A 20,401-nucleotide genomic window follows, 5' to 3' on the forward strand; every position below is an offset into this window, starting at 1 on the left:
GAATTTGCCACCAATGTTGGTAACTTTACTGAAACTGGTGCAAATGCCTGAATTAGGCATAGGTAGTACTAAAGTAAACTAACTGATCTGGAGCAAGTATGCATGAAAATAAGAAGCCCTTATTTACATATGCGTTCTAGATAAGTGTAAGAGTACTGAATCCAGAGGGTTAACATGACAGCCAGGCTGCTGGCATTTCCTGAATAAGTAGTGAACAGAAGCCGCATGACTGACAGGCAACTAGCATTTCCAAAATGAATAGCAATCGGTTAGTTTTTCTATAATGGAAGGTTGAACAGAAGCAGCATAACAGCCAGTCAGTTAGTATTTCTATAATGAATAAGGAACAGAAATGACATGACAGCCAGGGAGCTATTAGTTTCAGCTTGGGTAGCGAGCACTAGCGCCCTCTGTGTGTCTATCAGAAAAGTTCTCCTTTAAAAGCCAGCACAGGCAGTGACCATGTGACAGTAATAGTGAGCAGAAGCGGCCTGACAACCAGGCAGCTGGTATTTTTAAAATTGGTAGGGAACAGAGGCAGCATGACAACCAATCAGTTCACATTTCTATAATGAATAAGGAACAGAAGCAGCATGACAGCCAGTCAGTTGGTATTTCTATAATGGATAAGGAACAGAACTGGCATGACAGCCAGTTAGTTTGTTTTTCTAAAATAGATAAGGAACAAAAGCGGCATGACAGCCAGTCAGTTAGTATTTCTATAATGAATAAGGAACAGAAGCAGCACGACAGCCAGTCAGTATTTCTATAATGAAAAAGGAACAGAAGCGGTACTCAGCCAGTCCGTTAGTATTTCTATATTGAATAAGGAACAGAAGTGGCATGACAGCCAATACGTTAGTATTTCTATATTGAATAAGGAACAGAAGTGGCATGACAGCCAATACGTTAGTATTTCTATATTGAATAAGGAACAGAAGTGGCATGACAGCCAATACGTTAGTATTTCTATATTGAATAAGGAACAGAAGCGGTACAATGGCCAGCCAGTTAGTATTTCTATAATGAATAAGGAAAAGATCTGGCATAACAGCCAGTTAGTTCGTTTTTCTAAAATGGATAAGGAACAAAAGCTGCATGGCAGCCAGTCAGTTAGTATTTCTCTATTAAATAAGGATCAGAAGCGTTATGACAGCCAGTCAGTTAGTATTTATTGAACAAGGAACAGAAGTGGCATGACAGCCAGTTAGTTAGTATTTCTATAAAGAATAAGGAACAGCAGCGGCATGACAGCCAGTTAGTTAGTATTTCTATATTGAATAAGGAACAGAAGCGACATGACAGCCAGTTAGTTAGTATTTCTATAACGAATAAGGAACAGAAGCGACATGACAGCCAGTTAGTTAGTATTTCTATAACGAATAAGGAACAGAAGCGACATGACAGCCAGTTAGTTAGTATTTCTATAACGAATAAGGAACAGAAGCGACATGACAGCCAGTTAGTTAGTATTTCTATAACGAATAAGGAACAGAAGCGACATGACAGACAGTTAGTTAGTATTTCTATAACGAATAAGGAACAGAATTGGCATGACAGACAGTCAGTTAGTATTTCTATATTGAATAAGGAACAGAAGCTATGACAGCTAGTCAGTTAGTATTTCTATAACGAACAAGGAACAGAAGCGACATGACAACCAGACAGTTAGTATTTCTATAACAATTAAGGAACAGAAGTGATATGAGTCATGACAGCCAGGCAGCTATTATTTTCAGCTTGGGTAGTGAGCACTAGCGCCCTCTATGTGCCCATCAGAAAAGTTCTTTAAAAGCCAGCAGAGGCAGTGACCATGTGACGGCTGTACGGTGTGATGCTGCCATCTAGTGTCCGCTTTGCGGTACTGCACACATGGAGCGGGAAGCTCCGGCAGGTCAGGCCCAGGCCGGGGTCTCTGGTGATCCGGTGTCCGGGGATGAAGACGATGTACCGGACAGCTGTCTGGATGTCAGCTCGGAGTCCTTTGACCCCCTGCTGGCCCTGTACTCCTCCCGCACCCCGCTCCCTTTCCCCGAAGTCCGATGCTTCAACAACCTGGCCGAGTATGAGAGCTTCCTGCGGGGGGGTGGCCGCGGTCGCGGCCGGGCCCGGGGACGGGCGGAGGGGACGAAGAAAAAGGGGAGGAAACCGGCGCCGGACCCCGACAGGGTGGAGAGGCTGAAGAAGCTGATGGTGACCAAGCCGGAGGAAGAGGAGAGACCCCTAAGGAGGAGGAGGAAACCCCCCAAAAACGTGCTGACCCGCATGCCACGTGAGTGCAGCCATGAGGGGGGACTACAAGGCTCAGCAGCGCCCCCTGTGTAGGTGGAGGGACACAGCGCAAAATTCTCAGACATGTCTGTCACTACTGGGATAGAACACCTCTCATGGCTAATAGAGTTAGGTGAATGGTTCGGCCGAGCAAAAGTTCTGTCCAATCATCCCCTGTCATGTTCTGTCCAATCATCCCGTGTCATCCCCTGTCATGTTCTGTCCAATCATCACATGTAATCCCCTGTCACGTTCTGTCCAATCATCCCATGCCATGTTCTGTCCAATCATCTCATGTTCACCCGTTCAGGGAACACCTGAATTTGCAGGGTGTTCGCACTGCACAGGGCATAGCTGGTTAAGGAGCGGGCTGGGAAGCCGGCTGTGGCATCCTTAACAAGTCATCATCCTTGAGTCATCAGCTGTCAATGGGCTTCCCCGCTGACAGCTGAATAAAAAAAAAAAATAACATTGCCAACAATAAAAAAGTGGGGGAAAAAATTGGCGTGGAGTCCCCCTTTAAAGTCTGGTATGGATTTTAAGGGGAACCCCACAGCAAAATGTAAAAAACAGTGTGGGGCCTACCCCAAAATAACTGTTTGCTAAGGAGCAGGCCGGGAAGTTGTCCGCTGTGTCCTTAACAACAGATGTTAAAAAAAAAAAAAAAAAAAAAAAAAAAAAAAACAGGCCAGAAAAAGGGAGGGACGAAGGGCCACATGCCCTCATCATGGGGGGTGGGCAAAGACAAGGGCCTCATCTCCACAACCCTGGGCTGTGCTTGTGGGTGTCTGCAAGCTGGGGGCTTATTGGAATCTCCAAGCCCCCTTTAACAAGGGCTTGGACATGGGGCCGGTATGGATTTTGGGGGGACCCCACACCGTGTGTTTGGTGTGTGGTTTTTTTTTTTTTTTTTTTTTTTTTTTTTTTATTTGGCGTGGTTCTCCTTAAAATCCATGCCAGTATGGTATTGTATTGGTGGCAATTTAAATGTAATTAAAAAAAAAAATTTCTTTAGAAATTTTCACTTTTGCTGCAGTATATTCTCTATATGCTACAGATGCGCCACTTTACTAAGACTACTAGATTTATTTAAAGGAATTTTTCATTTTTATTGTTGCGCATTAAGACCCCTTTCACACCAGGGCGTTTTGCAGGCGCTATAGCTTTAGAAATAGCGCCTGCAATCCGCCGTAAAACTGCTGCACCATTGTCTGTAGTGTGAAAGCCCCGAGGGCTTTCACACTACAGCGGTGCGCTGGCAGGACATCAGGAAAAGTCCTGCCAGCAGCTTCTTTGAGCGATGAAGGAGTGGTGTGTTTACCGCTCCTCCACAGCTGCTCCCCATTGAAATCAACGGGGCAGCGCTGTAATACCGCGGGCAAAACGCCGCTATTGTGGCGTATTGCCGGCTGTTTTAACCCTTTCTCGGCCGCTAGTGGGGGGTAAAAGCGCCCGCTAGTGGCCAAAATGTGCCGCAAATCCGACTGTTTTACTGCCGACGCTAAAAATAGCTGCGTTTTTACCACCGACGCTATATGCAGCATGGTGTGAAAGGGGTCTAAAGGAGTTGTAAAGTCTTTGTTTTTTCACCTTCAAGCGGAGGTCCGCTCACCGCTGCAAAAATCAGAAGACTGCAGCTGCTGGCTTTTAATAATAGGACACTTACCTGTCTTGGAGTCCATCGATGTCGGCACCGCAGCTGATGTTTCCAGCTGTAAAAATTATCTTTTAAAAAAAATTATCTTTTAAAAAAAATTATTTTCGCATTGATACATGTCCCCCAGGGCAGTACCCAGGCCCTTTTTATGGGCAATAACTTGCATATAAGCCTTCAAAATTAGGCTAAGGTTCCTTAAGCCGCGTACACACGGGCGGACTGTCTGGCCAACTAAGTCCGTCAGACAATCCGACGGACAGTCTGTCCTACTTTTGAATGAACGGACTTGACCACACACGATGAACAGACAGTCCGTTGAAAGCTTGCGCGATGACGTGTACAGTACGTACGACGGGACTAGAAATAGGACGTCCAATACTCAGCAATGCAACCTTCCGCTGTGTAAATCCTTTCTGAGCATGCGCCATACTTAGTCCGTCCAACTAGCCTACTCACGAGCGGACTGTCCGCTGAAACCAAAGTTGGACGGACAATATTACGGAAATTCCGAAAGACTTAGTCCGCCAGACTGTCCGCTGAAATGTGTTTCAGCTGACTAAGTTGGACAGACAGTCCGCCTGTGTGTACGTGGCTTTAGACTTTAATAGGGTTTGCTGTTCGGGTCAGAACTTTTTCTCTGTTCGGGAGTTCCGGTACGAACCAAACGGGTGTGTTTGGCCCATCAATGGCCAAGATCCAAGTCTGTCGCCCTGATCCTTGTCTTCACAGCCTGATGACCTCTGACCAGGAAGAAGCATGTAGTCAGTGAAGTCTGCATGCTTGTTCCAGATCAGCTGACCACTATGGAGGAAAGCTGTGTCAGTCCTTGGGAACCTCTAAAAACAATGTGCTTACACCAATCAGCCACAACTTTATGACCACCCCCTAATGTAGCATAGATCCCCTTTTGCCACCAATACAGCCATGACCCATTGAGACATGGATGCCACTAGACCTCTGAATGTATGTTGTGGCACCAAGCTATCAGTAGCAGATCCTTTAAAGAGGAAGTAAACTCTCCCACTCTGATGCTTCTCTTCATTTAGTCCATTATAATAAGTAATTATCAGACTATAGCCACTGTAATCCAGCCCACATCACATATTACTTACTGTTTAAAAAACTTGTTTCCAGGGGTTAGGCAGCGCCATCTTAAGTATTGTTTTCTGAGTCCACAGTGGAGTATATTTCCGCCCTTACATTGAGCACTTCCTGTACTGTTAACCAAGCCTCCTTCTCAATCCAACGTTTCTATGCCTCTGCTTCCCTGTTCATAGCTGGCTTGTTTTATTTCATAGTATTTACTTGTGCCGATGTCTAATGTTTCCCTTTGTCAGTCTTATCAGCTTCAGCTGATAAGACTGCAGTAATGGCCAAGTTTACACTGCATGTCATGTCACATGGTCACATGGGGGTGTAGAAGGTAGCTCTGAATGATTCTGAAGTCTCCTGGGAGTTCAGTGTTGTGCCATAGGAAGTCCTGATAACAGATAGATAAGCACATAGAGAGTGTGCCGTAAATCAGGGGAGATCTGGGCATGCTCAGTGACTTCATTCTAAAGAACAAAAAGGATTACAACAATACTAAGTAAGGAGAGATCTACAAGCAGTGTTCATTCAGGTTTTTTATGCTGATTTACATGGGACAAAGTTGTGGGGGGAGGGTTTACAACCACTGTAAGGCTTTATTCACACTAATGCATGCAACTTTGATGCCATTTACAGTGCGATTAGGTGTTGCAACTTTGATACAATTTTGCATATTCTACGGGGCTAAGCTGCACTGTGATAACAACAAAGTAGTGCAGGAACCTTTTCCAAAATCACACTATTCTGAGTTGCATTGATTACAACTGGCACCACTGAAAACAATGAGATTTCCCTTGGCATGTGATTCTGTACAACTCAAATCACATCACACGTCTCATTAGTGTAAACCAGGTCTAAGTCCTGTAGGTTGTGAGGTGGGGCTTCCATGGACTGGCCTTGTTTTTCCAGCAGCTGCAGGCATCATCCCAGTATCGTGTTTTTTATTTTATTTTATTTTTTTTGGAGCCAATTGTCAGCTCTCTTTGTAAAAAGCAATCCTAGTGGCTAACTAGCCACTGGCTTGCTTTTTAGAAGCAGCAGGAGGGCCTTCTCCTCCTTCTGCTGCTTCATCGGGATCCTCTGTCCCACCCGATCGCCTTCTGATCATAGAGCCTAACAAAAACCAGTACTGCTCCGTACATCTCTATGATATAGGGAATTGGAAGCGATGACCTTACATCATGTCCAGTTTCACCTGATGTAAGTAGTTCCATTTAAAAAAAAATCAAAAGCATTCAAACACACCGAACTTGGCGTAATCAAATGCTTTTAAGGGTAGAAGGTCAGACTTAAAGCGGAGTTCTGCTTAAAAAAAAAAAAAAAAAATAAGGCAGCAGCTACAAATACTGCAGCTGCTGACTTTTAATAATCGGACACTTGCCTGTCCCAGGGTCCAGCGGTGCGGGTGTGCAAAGCCCTCCTCTCTGCGGTGCCAGCACTGTAACTGTGGGTGCCCGGCTGTGGCTTCACAGCCGGGCACCCACTGCGCATGCCGCGCGCCGTGACTGGCCGGGCAATCATCTGGGACCTGTGACGTGTCCCATATGATTGCCGAGAGGGAGGGGGGGAGAGGTGATCCCCCTTCCGGTGCGCTGGAAGGAAGTGGGAGCTGGGACCCTCTGAAAAGAGGGTACTGGCTCCCCCCAGCCCCTCCAAAAAAATGACATGTCAAATGTGGCATGTCGGGGCGTCACCTCCCTTAAAGCAGAAGTTCAATTTTTGTGTGGAACTCCGCTTTGAAGAGCCAGTTCTGGGAAAATTTTAAATTATCCCTTGTAGTGGGGATGCAGCTATACTGCAAGGATTGATGGCTTGTTTTGTCTAGGAGAGAGGTACTTGCCTGATGCTCAATTCCATTAGCAGAAGGCCCTAACCCATGCTTCAGTGGTGGACTGTTCCTTGGCCTCATCATTTCTATTGCTAGGCTATGGATCTTGCTTGGATGCTTTGGCCTTGATGTCAGGACACTAGACTGCTGGAGCCTGAAGGAGAGGAAGTTGCAGGGACTAGTCTAGCTGCGGGAAGGGGTGGATGATCGGGTAAGTAAATTGTTTTTTTTTTTTTTCCTCTATACCAGTGGTCTCCAAACTACGGTCCGAGGGCTGGATGGGGCTCTTTGCTAGCCCTTGTGGCACTATTCCTCCTGCTGCTTTGAGGCACTATTCCTAACACCGACACCAACAGTGGGACATAATTCCCCCAACTGACACCAATGTTGGGACACTACCTTCCGCTCACTACAGGAGATGGGGCACCATTCCTCCCACTGACACCAGTGATGGGGCACCATTCCTCCTGCTGCTGCCCACATGAACTATGAAACTGAACACCGCACCTGATGTCAAGCCTGGGACATTTTCGACTAGGGATGCACCGAATGGGTTTTTTGGTGCCGAAACCGATACCGAAAATGAAAAATACACTAGGCCGAAAACCGATACCGAAACAGCACCGATACCGAAAATGATTGTTTTTAAAAAATATTTTTATACAGGAGGTGGTCAGAGACTGGGGACGTGGTACAGGAGGTGGTCAGAGACTGGGGACGTGGTACAGGAGGTGGTCAGAGACTGGGGACGTGGTACAGGAGGTGGTCAGAGACTGGGGACGTGGTACAGGAGGTGGTCAGAGACTGGGGACGTGGTACAGGAGGTGGTCAGAGACTGGGGACGTGGTACAGGAGGTGGTCAGAGACTGGGGACGTGGTACAGGAGGTGGTCAGAGACTGGGGACGTGGTACAGAAGGTGGTCAGAGACTGGGGACGTTGTACAGGAGGTGGTCAGAGACTGGGGACGTGGTACAGGAGGTGGTCAGAGACTGGGGACGTGGTACAGGAGGTGGTCAGAGACTGGGGACGTGGTACAGGAGGTGGTCAGAGACTGGGGACGTGGTACAGGAGGTGGTCAGAGACTGGGGACGTGGTACAGGAGGTGGTCAGAGACTGGGGACGTTGTACAGGAGGTGGTCAGAGACTGGGGACGTGGTACAGGGGGTGGTCAGAGACTTGGGACGTGGTACAGGAGATGGTCAGAGACAGAGGACGTGGTACAGGAGGCATCCCCCATTGCAGCCAGTGTGCCCCATTGCAGCCAATTGCAGCCAGTGTGTCCCATTGCAGCCAGTGTGTCCCATTGCAGCCAGTGTGTCCCATTGCAGCCAGTGTGTCCCATTTGCAGCCAGTGTGTCCCATTTGCAGCCAGTGTGTCCCATTTGCAGCCAGTGTGTCCCATTTGCAGCCAGTGTGTCCCATTTGCAGCCAGTGTGTCCCATTTGCAGCCAGTGTGTCCCATTTGCAGCCAGTGTGTCCCATTTGCAGCCAGTGTGTCCCATTTGCAGCCAGTGTGTCCCATTTGCAGCCAGTGTGTCCCATTTGCAGCCAGTGTGTCCCATTTGCAGCCAGTGTGTCCCATTTGCAGCCAGTGTGTCCCATTTGCAGCCAGTGTGTCCGATTTGCAGCCAGTGTGTCCGATTTGCAGCCAGTGTGTCCCATTTGCAGCCAGCCTGTGCACTGTGTGCAGGGAAGAGAGCCGCCTCCGCCGCCTGTTTGATCACAGCGCCGGGAACATCACAGCTTTCATTTCAATAGCTGTGTGTTCCCGGCCACGCGCCGTCACACGCAGCCCCTCCCTCTTGTCCGGGCACTTTGATAGACAGATCATCCGTCCAATCCTGCGGATGATCTGTCTATCTAAGTGCCCGGACAAGGGGGAGAGGCTGCGTGTGACGGCGCGCGGCCGGGAACACACAGCTATTGAAATGAAAGCAATGATGTTCCCGGCGCTGTGATCAAACAGGCGGCGGAGGCGGCTCTCCTGCGCTATACACCCCCCATGATGGGCGTCACCAGAGGGCGGGGGCGGAGCCCCGCCCTCACCCAGGCCACGCCCCATTTTCGGCTCCATTAATGGCCGTTTTTCTCTTTTGGCAAACTGCCGAAAAGGGCATTTTCAGCCGATATGTTTCGGCGGCCGAAATTTCGGTGCATCACTATTTTCGACCCCCACTGGCCACATTCCGGTCCCCCAAAAGTTTGATAGTAAACTGGCCCTGTGTTTGGAGACCCATGCCCTAGACCAGTGATGGTCCCATGATGCTCATGCACCCTACAGTGTAGTTGAGCATCATGGGAAATGTAGTTCCAAAACATCTGGGGTGCCAAGGTTCGCCATCACTGCCCTAGACCAAAGCAAGCAAGTAACCCTTGCAGTGTAGGCACAGCCCTGCTGCAAGGGATCATTACTTTTGTTGCTAGGAGTTGAACTTTGATTTTCAGTGTATGATCAGCTTTATAAGGTCCTGGATGGTGCATGTTCACTCTCACACATGAGGCTTGAGGTTTACCCCGGCCCATTTTTTTTTTTCCTGTAGTAAATCCACCTCCATGAAACTAGGTTGAACATGGTGAGGTTTCTAGGTCTTCTGGTGATGCCGGCCCATATACAGAAAAATGTGTGCAGAAAATAATATGAAAATGTATACATCACTATGCATAGTGACTATAGGGCAGCGTGTACAAGTCATTTATCTTCATAACATAAATACCCTTTTGTGCTGATATCACCCCTACCTGTAATTGGCTACACCTCAATGCAGACTCATTTATAATACTGATGTAACTTTTGTATTTCAGTGCATGAAGGTGGTCCTCTGGGAGTGCTGTATCGCTGTGTACAGGAACGGTTAAAGGTTAACATTCATATCCGTACCTTTAAGGGACTGCGTGGCGTGTGCTCTGGATTCGTTGTTGCATTTGACAAATTTTGGAACATGGTACTTATTTACAATAATACTCTACAAGGCTTCATTTTCAGGCTTTTGTCCAGGGGGTCAGGTGTTTGGCACTCAATGGTCAGCTGCTCCATGAAGACATTAAATTGGACTGTACTTTCCTCCCATCCCCTCCCCTCCAGTGATGTGACAAACAAATGGCTACTCTCCCCACCTATAACTGGCCTTTGCAGCAAGAAGCACAGTGATGTGATGTCCGCAAGCTTCCTCACCAGTGCTGATATCTTCTTGGATCCTTCCAGGTTTGGGGCCTTTTGCCATCTTGACTGACCTAGCCAGACTGACGTGACTCCTGTTCATGCACACAGGAGTTCTTTTTTTCTCCCTGCAGATGCCGGAATTGTACACTGAGCTGGGTCACATAGGGACACAGATCACACTAAAACTTGACAGATATTCTAATCCTTTTACTTTATCCAAAACAAACAAAAAATTACTACAAAAACTATGTGAAGTGTGCTGTCAAACTAAAGTGCATAAGCTCATAGGCTTATATAATAAATTCCATGTGTAAATGAACAATTGATACAAAGTGACGAAAAAATTAAACAAAACAGTGAAAGAGTCTGAAAAACAAAAGTCCTAAAATTATAACTGATATGAAAAACCTCTTATTGATAATTTCAAAATAGTTGGTGTTTTTCTAAAAAAAAAAAAAAACAACCTTAATAACAAAACGTGTAGATAAAATGACTTGGTCCATCTGTGAACTGACTGCTGTGTCAAATAACATTGTCCATCCAAAACAATTAATATGTGAAAGTTCCATGCAAAATTATCCAAAAGTGCTTCACCACTGTATTAGGGATAAAATAGATGGCAGTTTACCAGATCCTAACAGGTTTCATATGTGGGTGTCTCCCCAAAGGGAAATCAGCTGTTATTGCTCACTCACTCTTTTTTAGTATTGGCTAAGTGCACCCTTTTTTTAAATGAATTATTAGGACCGAGCCTTAAGGACCGAACCTCTTTCTGAGATTTGTTGTTCGCAATTTAAAAACATATTTTTTTGTGCTAGAAAATTACTTAGAACCCCCAAACAGTATAAATTTTTATTTTATTCCTAACACCCTAGAAAATAAAATGGTGGTTGTTGCACTACTTTCTGTCACACCGTATTTGCGTAGTGGTCTTACAAGCACACTTTTTTTTTTTTTTTTTGTTTAAATACACTTTTTTTAATTGAAAAATAAGACAACAGTAAAGTTAGCCCAATTTTTTTTTTTTTATATATTGTAAAAGATAATGTTACCGCGAGTAAATTAATACCCAACATCACCTTTCAAAATTGCTGCCGCTTTACCCTTAAAAATCTCCATAGGCGACATTTACAAAAAATTCTACAGGTTGCATGTTTTGTGTTTAGAGGAGGTCTAGGGCTAGAATTATTGCTCTCGCTCTACCTCACATGCGTGGTTTGAAAACCATTTTCATATGCGGGAGCTATTCATGAATGCGTTCAATTCTGCACGTGAGCTTGGTGGGATGGGGTGCGTTTAAAAAAAAAAATGTATTTAACTTTTTTTTCTTATTTTAACCTTTTTTTATTTTTACACTGTTCTGTTAAAAAAAAAAAAAAAAAAATGTGTCACTTTTATTCCTGTTACAAGGAATGTACACATCCCTTGTAATAGAAAAAAGCATGACAGGACCTCTTAAATATGAGACCTGGGGGTCAAAAAGACCCCAATTTTCATATTTACACTAAAATGCAATAAGAAGAAAAATATAATCTTGTCATTGTGGAAAAAAAAAATGGCCCTTTTTAATAGCTATGGGCGGAAGTGATGTTTTGACGTCACTTCCGCCCTGCAATGGTATGGAGACGGGTGGGGGCCATCTTCCCCTCACTCATCTCCATACCACACAGGGAAGAGGACCCGATCACCTCCCCTCTCCCGCCGCCGATAAAAGTGATCTTGCGGCGAATCCGCGGCAGAGACCACTATTATTGGAAACCGGACTGCCCGCTGAAGAAGAGGATACCGTGGTTATGGCAGCTAGCTGCTGCCATAGCAAAGATATCCCTCTTCAAACAGCTGACTTATATCGGAATGCAGCGATCCGGAAGTGGTTAACTGGTAATTGCGCGGTCATGCCATGCTGTACCCAAACTAAATTTAAATAATTTTTGTACACAAACAGCTTTTTTTTTGCTGGTATTATATCACCACTGTGTTTTTATTTTTTATTATAAACTAAACTATAAACTAAAAGGAAAAAAAAAACATTTTGAAAACGCTCGTTCTGCTTTAAAACACTTCCAATTAAAAAAAATCTAATTTCTCAAGTCGTCTTCCAGGATGGCACTCTGAGAGATGACTGATCCCACCTGACAGGAAATACAATTAACAAAGAGGTTGTGTTTCCCCGCAGCGAAAGTTTTTTTTTTTTTTTTTTTTAATAGCGGTGTTTTACCACTGACGCTATGGGCAGCACAGTGTGAAAGGGGTCTAACACATGTTAACCACTTAAGCCCTGGACCAATTTGCAGCCAAAGGACCAGGCCCCTTTTTGCGATTTGGCACTGCGTCGCTTTAACTGACAATTGCGCAGTCGTGTGACGTGGCTCCCAAACAAAATTTGACGTCCTTTTTTTTTTTTTCCCCCCACAAATAGAGCTTTCTTTTGGTGTTATTTGTTATTTGATCACCTCTGCGGTTTTTAATTTTTTTGCGCTATAAACAGGAATAGAGCGACAATTTAAAAAAAAAAAATGCAATTTTTTTTTACTTTTTGCTATAATTAATATCCCCCAAAAATATATATATAAAAAAAAATTTCCTCAGTTTAGGCCGATACATATTTTTGGAAAAAAAAAATCGCAATTAGTGATTTATTGATTGGTTTGCGCAAAAGTTATAGCATTTACAAAATAGGGGATAGTTTTATAGCATTTTTATTAATAATTTATTTTTATTTTTTTACTAGTAATGGTGGTGATCAGCGATTATTATTATTTTTATATATATATATATATATATATATATATATATATATATATATATATATATATAATTTTTTATTGTGACTGCGACATTATGGTGGACACATCGGACATTTTTGACACATTTTTGGGACCAGTCATTTATACAGCAATCAGTGCTATTTAAATGCACTGATTTCTGTGTAAATGACACTGGCAGTGAAGGAGTTAACCACTAGGGGGCGAGGAGGGGTTATGTGTGACGTTGTGTGTGTGTGTGTGTGTGTGTGTGTTTTTATTTTTTTATTTTTTTTTTTACTGTGGGGGGGCGTGGCTTGGCATGTGACGTCACTGATCGTCCTTCCCTATAACAGGGAACAGACGATCGGTGACAGCCACACTAGGAAGCACGACGAGAGGTTTGTTTACACAGACCTCTTCTCATTCTTCAGCTCTGTGACCCGATCACGGGACACCAGCTGCGATCGGGTCCGCGGGTCCCAAGGTCACAGAGCTCAGGACCGGGTCGCAAGCGTGCCGTCGGGTCGCGAGCGTGCCGGTGGCGCACGTGCGACCCATGGCTGGGCACTTGAAGAGCAACGTACCTGGTTGTGCCCAGCCGTGCCATTCTGCCAACGTAAATGTGCAGGCGGCCATCCTTAAGCGGTTAATATGTCTAATGTGTGCTGCTTTTTTACTAATAATCTCTGTTTCTTATCCCTACTGAGTTAATTGTCAACACCAGGCTCTGGGCTGTGAATGGACACAGCCGATCAGTAGGTCCTGGCCATGAATCATTGGCTGGGACCTGCTGACAAACTCTTACTGTGTACAATTCTCAGTGGAGGTGTAAAAATAAGAAAAAACTATGACCCATGGTAAATGCTTAGTGGCCATCGCTCAGGCTAACAAGGTCTGATGAGTTGGGTGCTGCCCAGCCCTAGTGGTTAGCAGATAAAGCTGCCTCAGCTCGATTCATCCAAGCCATGCCCACAACATGTGTCGCCCCGACCACCTATTTTAAAAGCGTAATGGTTTTGAAGTTATTTTAGATACACCAATTTAATTTTATTGTTTCTTTTTCAGGCCATGGTCGATGTAGATGAAACCTATAGGAAGCCTGTCCTTGGGAAAGCTTTCTACAATGAGCCCCAGTTGACGTTGACACGGGTAACCTATCCATCTATCTGTTTTAACATTCTGAAAAAGTAGTAGTAGTAGTAGTGTCTTGCCCATATTAATGAAATTAAAAAAAATATCTATTTATTGCATAGAATCCTGCAGAGATATCGCAACCAGGATTAGTGCATTGTGGGTGCAGTGTGCAGGCTCTTACATTGTTTGTTTACGTCCCTGCCCGTATAGAGGTACAGACCTTCAATTATTGAGATGGAGGAAGTAAACCAATTGCACGTGAGGAGACATCACCACAATCGTGCCTGCACGATCTTAATCCCCCTGCCACAGTGAAAGATGGGACTTGTAGTCTTTCCATTCAGAGGTCCACGTGAATGGACAATGTGGCTGTGTGGATTGTACTAAGCACAACCGTGCTAAATTCTAATATCCACAGGATGGTGTGGTAAGAGGCACCTTGCAATGTGGGTAAATGGGTGGGGTTGAGAAATGTGGCCATGTTGCATGTTATACCTTAAATATTGGTGTAACGTGCAAAATAGTCAGAAAGGTAAGCCAAGCCTTTAATGGGGATCTGTAACCACCTATCCTGATATTTGTGATGCCCAGAGGCGGCTCTAGGCTTTGTGCTGCAGAAAGATGCATGGATCTAGCACACAGGCGATCAGCACCACTTCCAGGGCACCCTCCTCACCCATCAGACATATGCAGCCAATACAACATCTGGGATCGAGCAAGGTGACAACCCCTCTAGGACACCCCTGTGCCTTGGGAAAATGGGAAGAGGGTGTTACTGAATCATTCCACATCCACAGAGGAAGGAGAGTGAGGGGGGGGGGGGGGTCCAGGGCTAGAGATCGAGAGAGATCCCTAGCCCTGTCCCTGACTGCAGCCCCTCCTGTGCCCTACTGTATGTCCCAGTCTGCAGTGCCTGTCTGTGGGAAGCTATGTGTGATGCTTGGTACGGTACCTTCCATGCCAGCAGGATGTTCATGACAGCCAGCAGCAAGCAGGGTCCATTCTCATTCTGGATGAGAACAGTGAGATGAAGTGGTCCCTGGTCACCTGTACCGTCCACCTGTCCTTGTTTCCAGTCAGCCTGTTCTCCAGTCCTGGGAGGACTTTAGAGCTCTTCTCCCTCCAGGACTATCGATCCTTGCCAGCCTCGCTGCTCACCTTGGCTGCCAGGCCTGGACTGGGACAAAAAAATAGACCGAGCGGTCCCTTCCTCACTCTCCAGCCTGAGAAACCCCAGCAGCAGCTGGAGGGAAAGGAGGGGGAACCTAGCAGAGCTACCGGGGGATGAGGGGGCTAGAAAAGAGAACTGGGGTGCCGGAGAGCACAGGCGTGAGGCTGAGAGCAGTAGAGGGGGGAGTCTAGAGTAGGGGGGGGGAGAGCACTGGGGGAGGTGGAGAGCACTAGAGGTGTGCACTGGCGGGAGCGGAGAGCCTGGCGGGGGCAGAGAGTACGGGGCTGGTGGAGAGCACGGGGGCCAGAGAGTACTGGGGAAGGAGCAGAAGAGCACAGGGAGGGTGGGGGGTGGAGAGCACTGGTAGAGCTGGATAGCACAGTGTGGTGGAGAACGTTTGGGGGGGGGGTTGTAAAGCACTGGGCGGACCTGGATAGCACAGTGGGGTGGAGAGCATGGGGGGGGAACCAGGGAGGAAAGAGGGGGCAGAAAGCATGGGGGAGCTAAAGAGCACTGTGGGGAGAGTTGGAGAGTGCGAGGTGGAATAGAAAGCACAGGGGGAGCCAGAGCATGGGGGGGGGGGGAGGCAGAGAGCACTGGGGGGGAAACTGGACAGCACAGGGGGCAGAGAGCACTGTTGGAGGGGGGGAGCCAAGGAGCACGGGGGCTCTGAGAGCACTGGGGGGGAAGCCAGGGAGGACCAGAGAGCACTGGGGTGGACTGGACAGCACAGTGGGGGAGCAGGGGGGGAGGGTGGGCAGGGAGAACTGGGAGGAACCAGGGAGTACGGAAGCAGTTAAAAAAAATAATTAAAAAAAGTCGGATAGGAGGAGCGACGATATGGAGGAATTGATCTTTCCATATTCTTTCTGCAGCCAATGAATGTCTGCAGAAGAAGCGGGCATTCAGCGGCTGCAGAAGGAATATGGAAAAATCTATTCCTCCCTATTTAGCTTTCCCCACCGCTCCTCCTATTCAGACACACAGGAGGGCTGCACAGCCAGGCACTCACTTTCTCTCTGGGCAGTCGGCCAGACTGCAGCAAGCGCCGGGATGGAATCCATCCACTGGAGCTCCTCCTTCCCCTTCACAGACAGTCATAGGGCAGCTGGATAGTTTCCGCCGCCTGGCCCGACTCTTGACCCAAATAGGCAACCGGCCAGACATGGAGAGGCCAGGTTAGCAGCGCAGGCTGAAGGCTCAGCTCAGCTGCTTTATGCCCCGCATGGACTTGCGGACCACCCGGTGTGCCCTATGGCTGCCTGCACGCCTTTTACAGATGGCACCTGGAGCCAGTTGGTCAGTCCGCATTAGTGATCAAGCACAGGCAAATTAGGCGGGTACGAGGCCTTAGGCGGCCTCCTAATTGGACAGCCACCTCTGCTGATGCCCAATAATGTTATAAAATGTTTTTACTACCAGGGAATTCTGACATTATATCTTAAATCATATGCTTTTCCCATATTGCCAGCCTATGCAGGGTAGCAATTGAATATCCTGTGACCAATGTGTGCTGCTGGTATTTTCTAGATGGCTATAATTTCACTTTAAATCTTATATTCGGGCAGATGTAAAAGCCACAAATTTAAAACGGCTACAGTGCATCCGGAAAGTATTCACAGCACTTCACTTTTTCCACATTTTGTTATGTTACAGCGTTATTCCAAAATGGATTGAATTAATTATTTTCCTTTAAAATTCTAAAAACAATCCCCCATAATGATCACGTGAAACAAGTTTTGTTTTGAAATCTTTGCAAATTTATTAAAAATAAAGGAAAAAAATCAAGTGCATAAGTATTCACAGCCTTTGCTCAATACTTTGTTGAAGCAACTTTGGCACCAATTACAGCATCAAGTCTTTTTGATTATGATGCTACAAGCTTGGCACACCTATTTTTGGGCTGTTTGGCCTATTCTTCTTTGCAGGACCTGAAGAAAAAATATATGTGTAGCGCTATGACCAAGAGAAAAATTTGAAATTATATGTGTCACCATAAAAATCTTAAAACAAGAAAAACATGTTCCCTAGTGGTAAAAGGACATAAACCACGAAAACCACATTTAAACAGTTAAATAAACCTTTGAAATATAAGTGGAATAAATAAATAAGTAATAATCCTTCAGGAATAATTCTCAAAAAAGTGTGCAAGTGCTAAATAAGTCCCAAACTGTAAAGTCCAGAAATAAATTTGTAGAAAAATCAACTTTCCCAAAAACAACTTTCAAAAAAGTGTGTACTCTTCATAGGTGCATCACCACCACCACCACCGTGAAACTAGGGGAGGCTTACCGGAAGACTTGGACTTAGTCAGGCATATGCCCCCCAAGTCATGTAGGCTTATATATGGAATTCACCCAATAGGTGTAGATACTCCACTAACTCAGCTTGCACCACCACGTCAAATAGGCGAGAAATTCGTTAATATCCAATGAGAGATGAGGTAATGGTCTTGTGCATAGAACCAAAAAAGCAAAAGCCCAACATAGCGTTATATTGTCACGAAGAAATTTTTAATGAATAGGCATAAAAAAACTCACATTTTGAAGATATCAAAAATGGCATGTACATGAATGAAGAAACAGCGATGTCTGCAGAGGAGTACACCCAACGCGTTTCCACTACGTCATCTGGGGTGCCCCATGAATTCTGATACACTTATCAGCCCCCATGACAGTAAAAATGTAGGTTTAAATAAATGAAAAGAAAGGCTAACCCTTTTACTGCTGCTGGTTAGGTAAGGGTTAGGTTAATTTCTCGCTTGAGATCCCCTTTTTTTTTTTTAACATGGTGCACTTCAACTCGCAGATGGTGGTTACCATGTGTGCATTGTAATATTGTGATACAAGGAAATGCGCGTGAATTGAGGTGAACTATCAAGGTTAGTCAAGGTGCTATTTTAAATGAATGGCACTACAAGCACCGCATTCTGCGGGGGCAAGGAAGGGGCTAAAAATATTAGTAATGTGCTGCCACTGATGCATCAGTGGCAATTAAATAACCGTTTTGTGCTGCATTAGTGGCAACAGTGTCCATGTTAATTAACCCCTTTTATGGTGCAGCATGAAGGGGCTAATAAAACACTGCCACTGGCCACTAATACAAGATAAAGGGGTTAATTAACACTGACACTGCCCACCGATAGGGAGGGTAGTTTGAAATAACACTACCACTATCAATGCAGAAAGATTAACACCCTGTTCACATTGATGCAAACTGCAGCGGGTGTCGATGTTAAGTTAGTGACACCCCAAAAAATGGTGTTCACACCCATGCGATCCAATTCCAGTGTGTGTGGGGGGGGAGGGGAAGAGTGCAGGTACGGTGCGATTTTATATTTATTTATATATATATATATATATATATATATATATATATATATATATATATATATATATATATATATATATATATATATGATTGGGTGGATCTCCAGCTCTCAAGGGTTATCTATCCCTGGTGTAAATTAACTGTCTGAAATTGACAAGCCTCAGCTGTGCTATGGGAGGGTTGCATCCAAGAATGCACCTTACCTCCTGTACTCACTAGCTGTCCATCAAACTACTGTATATTGTTTTTATGGCCACTTATGACTTGCATTTGCTTATCTCTAATTTACATGAAATTGTCTTGCAGCTGTTTGACAGGCTTAAGCTGCAGGAGTCTGAGTTACAATCCTCTACAGAAACACAAAGTGCTGTAGAAAGGACACCTGGAATTTCCCTTCCACATCACAAAGCTCCACACGGGCAGAGCACAGACAGGAGAACCTCTGTCCAAGATCCTAGCAGATCTGCCCAAGCCCGAGGCAGGAGCACCACTGTTCAGGATCAAGGACAATTGGGAATCTCTGGTGATAAACCCAAATTGAGGACTAGATGGCCCAAAGAGAAGATTGATTATCAGAAAGTGTACAAGCGCCACATAAAACAGCTTTTTATTCGGGGAGAAAGCATTGTACTGGTTCACTTGCAAACATGAGAACCTGTACTCTAAGAACCCAAAGATGAGACCAGACACTCATTGTAACCACCTTCACCCAGATCCTCAGGGACATGTAACAACCTGGATACTGTTATATGGAAGCATGAGATGTAGCGTGTGGAAGAAGACATTTACACTTTGTAATTATTTGCCTCAATTCATAATATGATCATGTGCAAATCACTTTTGATATATTTTATTCTGCTTGGCGGAGGAAATGTACTACACAGGACTGGTTTACCACAGCTGCAGGATCAGTAGGAGAAATTATTGGGCCTGATTACTGAGAATTCGATAATACCTGTTTCTGGGTTTTCATGCTGATCTAATGGCTTAGGTGTTTTCTAAGTCATTGACCTGGAGCAAGAAGATCAAGAGCTCTCATTTCATGCTGATGTTCCTGGTCTTTTTTTGGTTTTGGGTGGAGTGGAGAGGGATTAGAACACCTGTCAGTTATTATTGCTGTCTGTGGCCCCCTTGGGTAGATTCACCCTGTCTATTTGTCCTGTTTACCATTATCATTGAAAGTAAATGAAAAATCATACATTTTGGGTCGTCCCCAGAAAAGTTTTATAGAGGAGAAATGTTCCAAATGGGGACACTAGTTTTGGTGACCTGGGGGTCCCCAAGGGATTTACTTAATTTATAGGAATTTCCTCTAACTTCCTGTTTTGCTATGGTACAAGAAGTCAAGGGAAATCTCCAAAATGGGTCACAAATGGTGGGGGGGGGGAACCTGACGGGTTATAACCTTCACTTTTTCCCAAAATGAAGAAAAAAAGTTTTGCCTCTTAAATTGTAGTTCATACTTTTCTGGAGGGTGGTGAATGAAATATTTGCTCTCTGGAAGATCTACAGGCAAAGCTAGTAAGAAAAAAAAACACGCAGCACTAGGCAGACATCTCATAATGCATCCCACCTGCTAATGGAGACATTGCTGGCTCTGCATGTAGGAATGAATCGAAGAAAAGACTGGACAGCCGCACTTTGACACCTTTATTAAAGACTGTTTAAAAATTCTTCTGATACAAAGACATCAGAGGCACAGGATCAATGAAAAGCTGACATGTTTCACACCACTATGGGGTGCTGACACTATGGAGTGCTGACATATTTCACACCACTAAGCACCGCATAGTGGTGTGAAACATGTCAGCTTTTCACTGATCCTGTGCCTCTGATGTCTTTGTACCAGAAGCATTTTTAAACCGTCTTCAATAAAGGTGTCTACAGAATGTGGTTGTCCAGGCTTTCCTTTGATTCATAATAGCTGGCACTTCTGGGTGTGTTGGATCCCTGGTTCCCCACTGAGCGTTGTGGTTGCTTCTGCTGGCCATTACTTTATGACTCTCTCTGTAG

The 20,401-nt window shown here is 45.3% G+C and overlaps 1 protein-coding gene across 1 annotated transcript; it reads left to right on the forward strand.

Moving 5' to 3' along the window:
- The first annotated feature begins 1,860 nt into the window (after positions 1 to 1,860).
- LSM11 (LSM11, U7 small nuclear RNA associated) lies at positions 1,861 to 19,586 on the forward strand. The gene is made up of 4 exons (XM_077468412.1): positions 1,861 to 2,272; positions 9,649 to 9,788; positions 13,819 to 13,902; positions 18,695 to 19,586. The coding sequence occupies exons 1-4, from the start codon at positions 1,873 to 1,875 to the stop codon at positions 19,037 to 19,039; spliced, it is 969 nt and encodes a 322-aa protein (XP_077324538.1). The 5' UTR covers positions 1,861 to 1,872; the 3' UTR covers positions 19,040 to 19,586.
- The last annotated feature ends 815 nt before the right edge of the window (positions 19,587 to 20,401 follow it).

This window comes from Lithobates pipiens, unplaced genomic scaffold (genome assembly GCF_037356315.1).
Source record: "Lithobates pipiens isolate NorthernLeopardFrog02 unplaced genomic scaffold, aLitPip1_a1.2 Scaffold_8, whole genome shotgun sequence".
Taxonomy (NCBI): domain Eukaryota; kingdom Metazoa; phylum Chordata; class Amphibia; order Anura; family Ranidae; genus Lithobates; species Lithobates pipiens.

What these genes read in the sequence shown, in the direction of transcription:
- LSM11 (XM_077468412.1), top strand. Translation starts at nt 1,873, where the DNA reads ATGGAGCGGGAAGCTCCGGCAGGTCAGGCCCAGGCCGGGGTCTCTGGT. An exon ending in TTGACAAATTTTGGAACATG is followed by an intron (nt 9,789 to 13,818) that starts GTACTTATTTAC and finishes TTTCTTTTTCAG; the next exon opens with GCCATGGTCGATGTAGATGA. An exon ending in CCCAGTTGACGTTGACACGG is followed by an intron (nt 13,903 to 18,694) that starts GTAACCTATCCA and finishes ATTGTCTTGCAG; the next exon opens with CTGTTTGACAGGCTTAAGCT.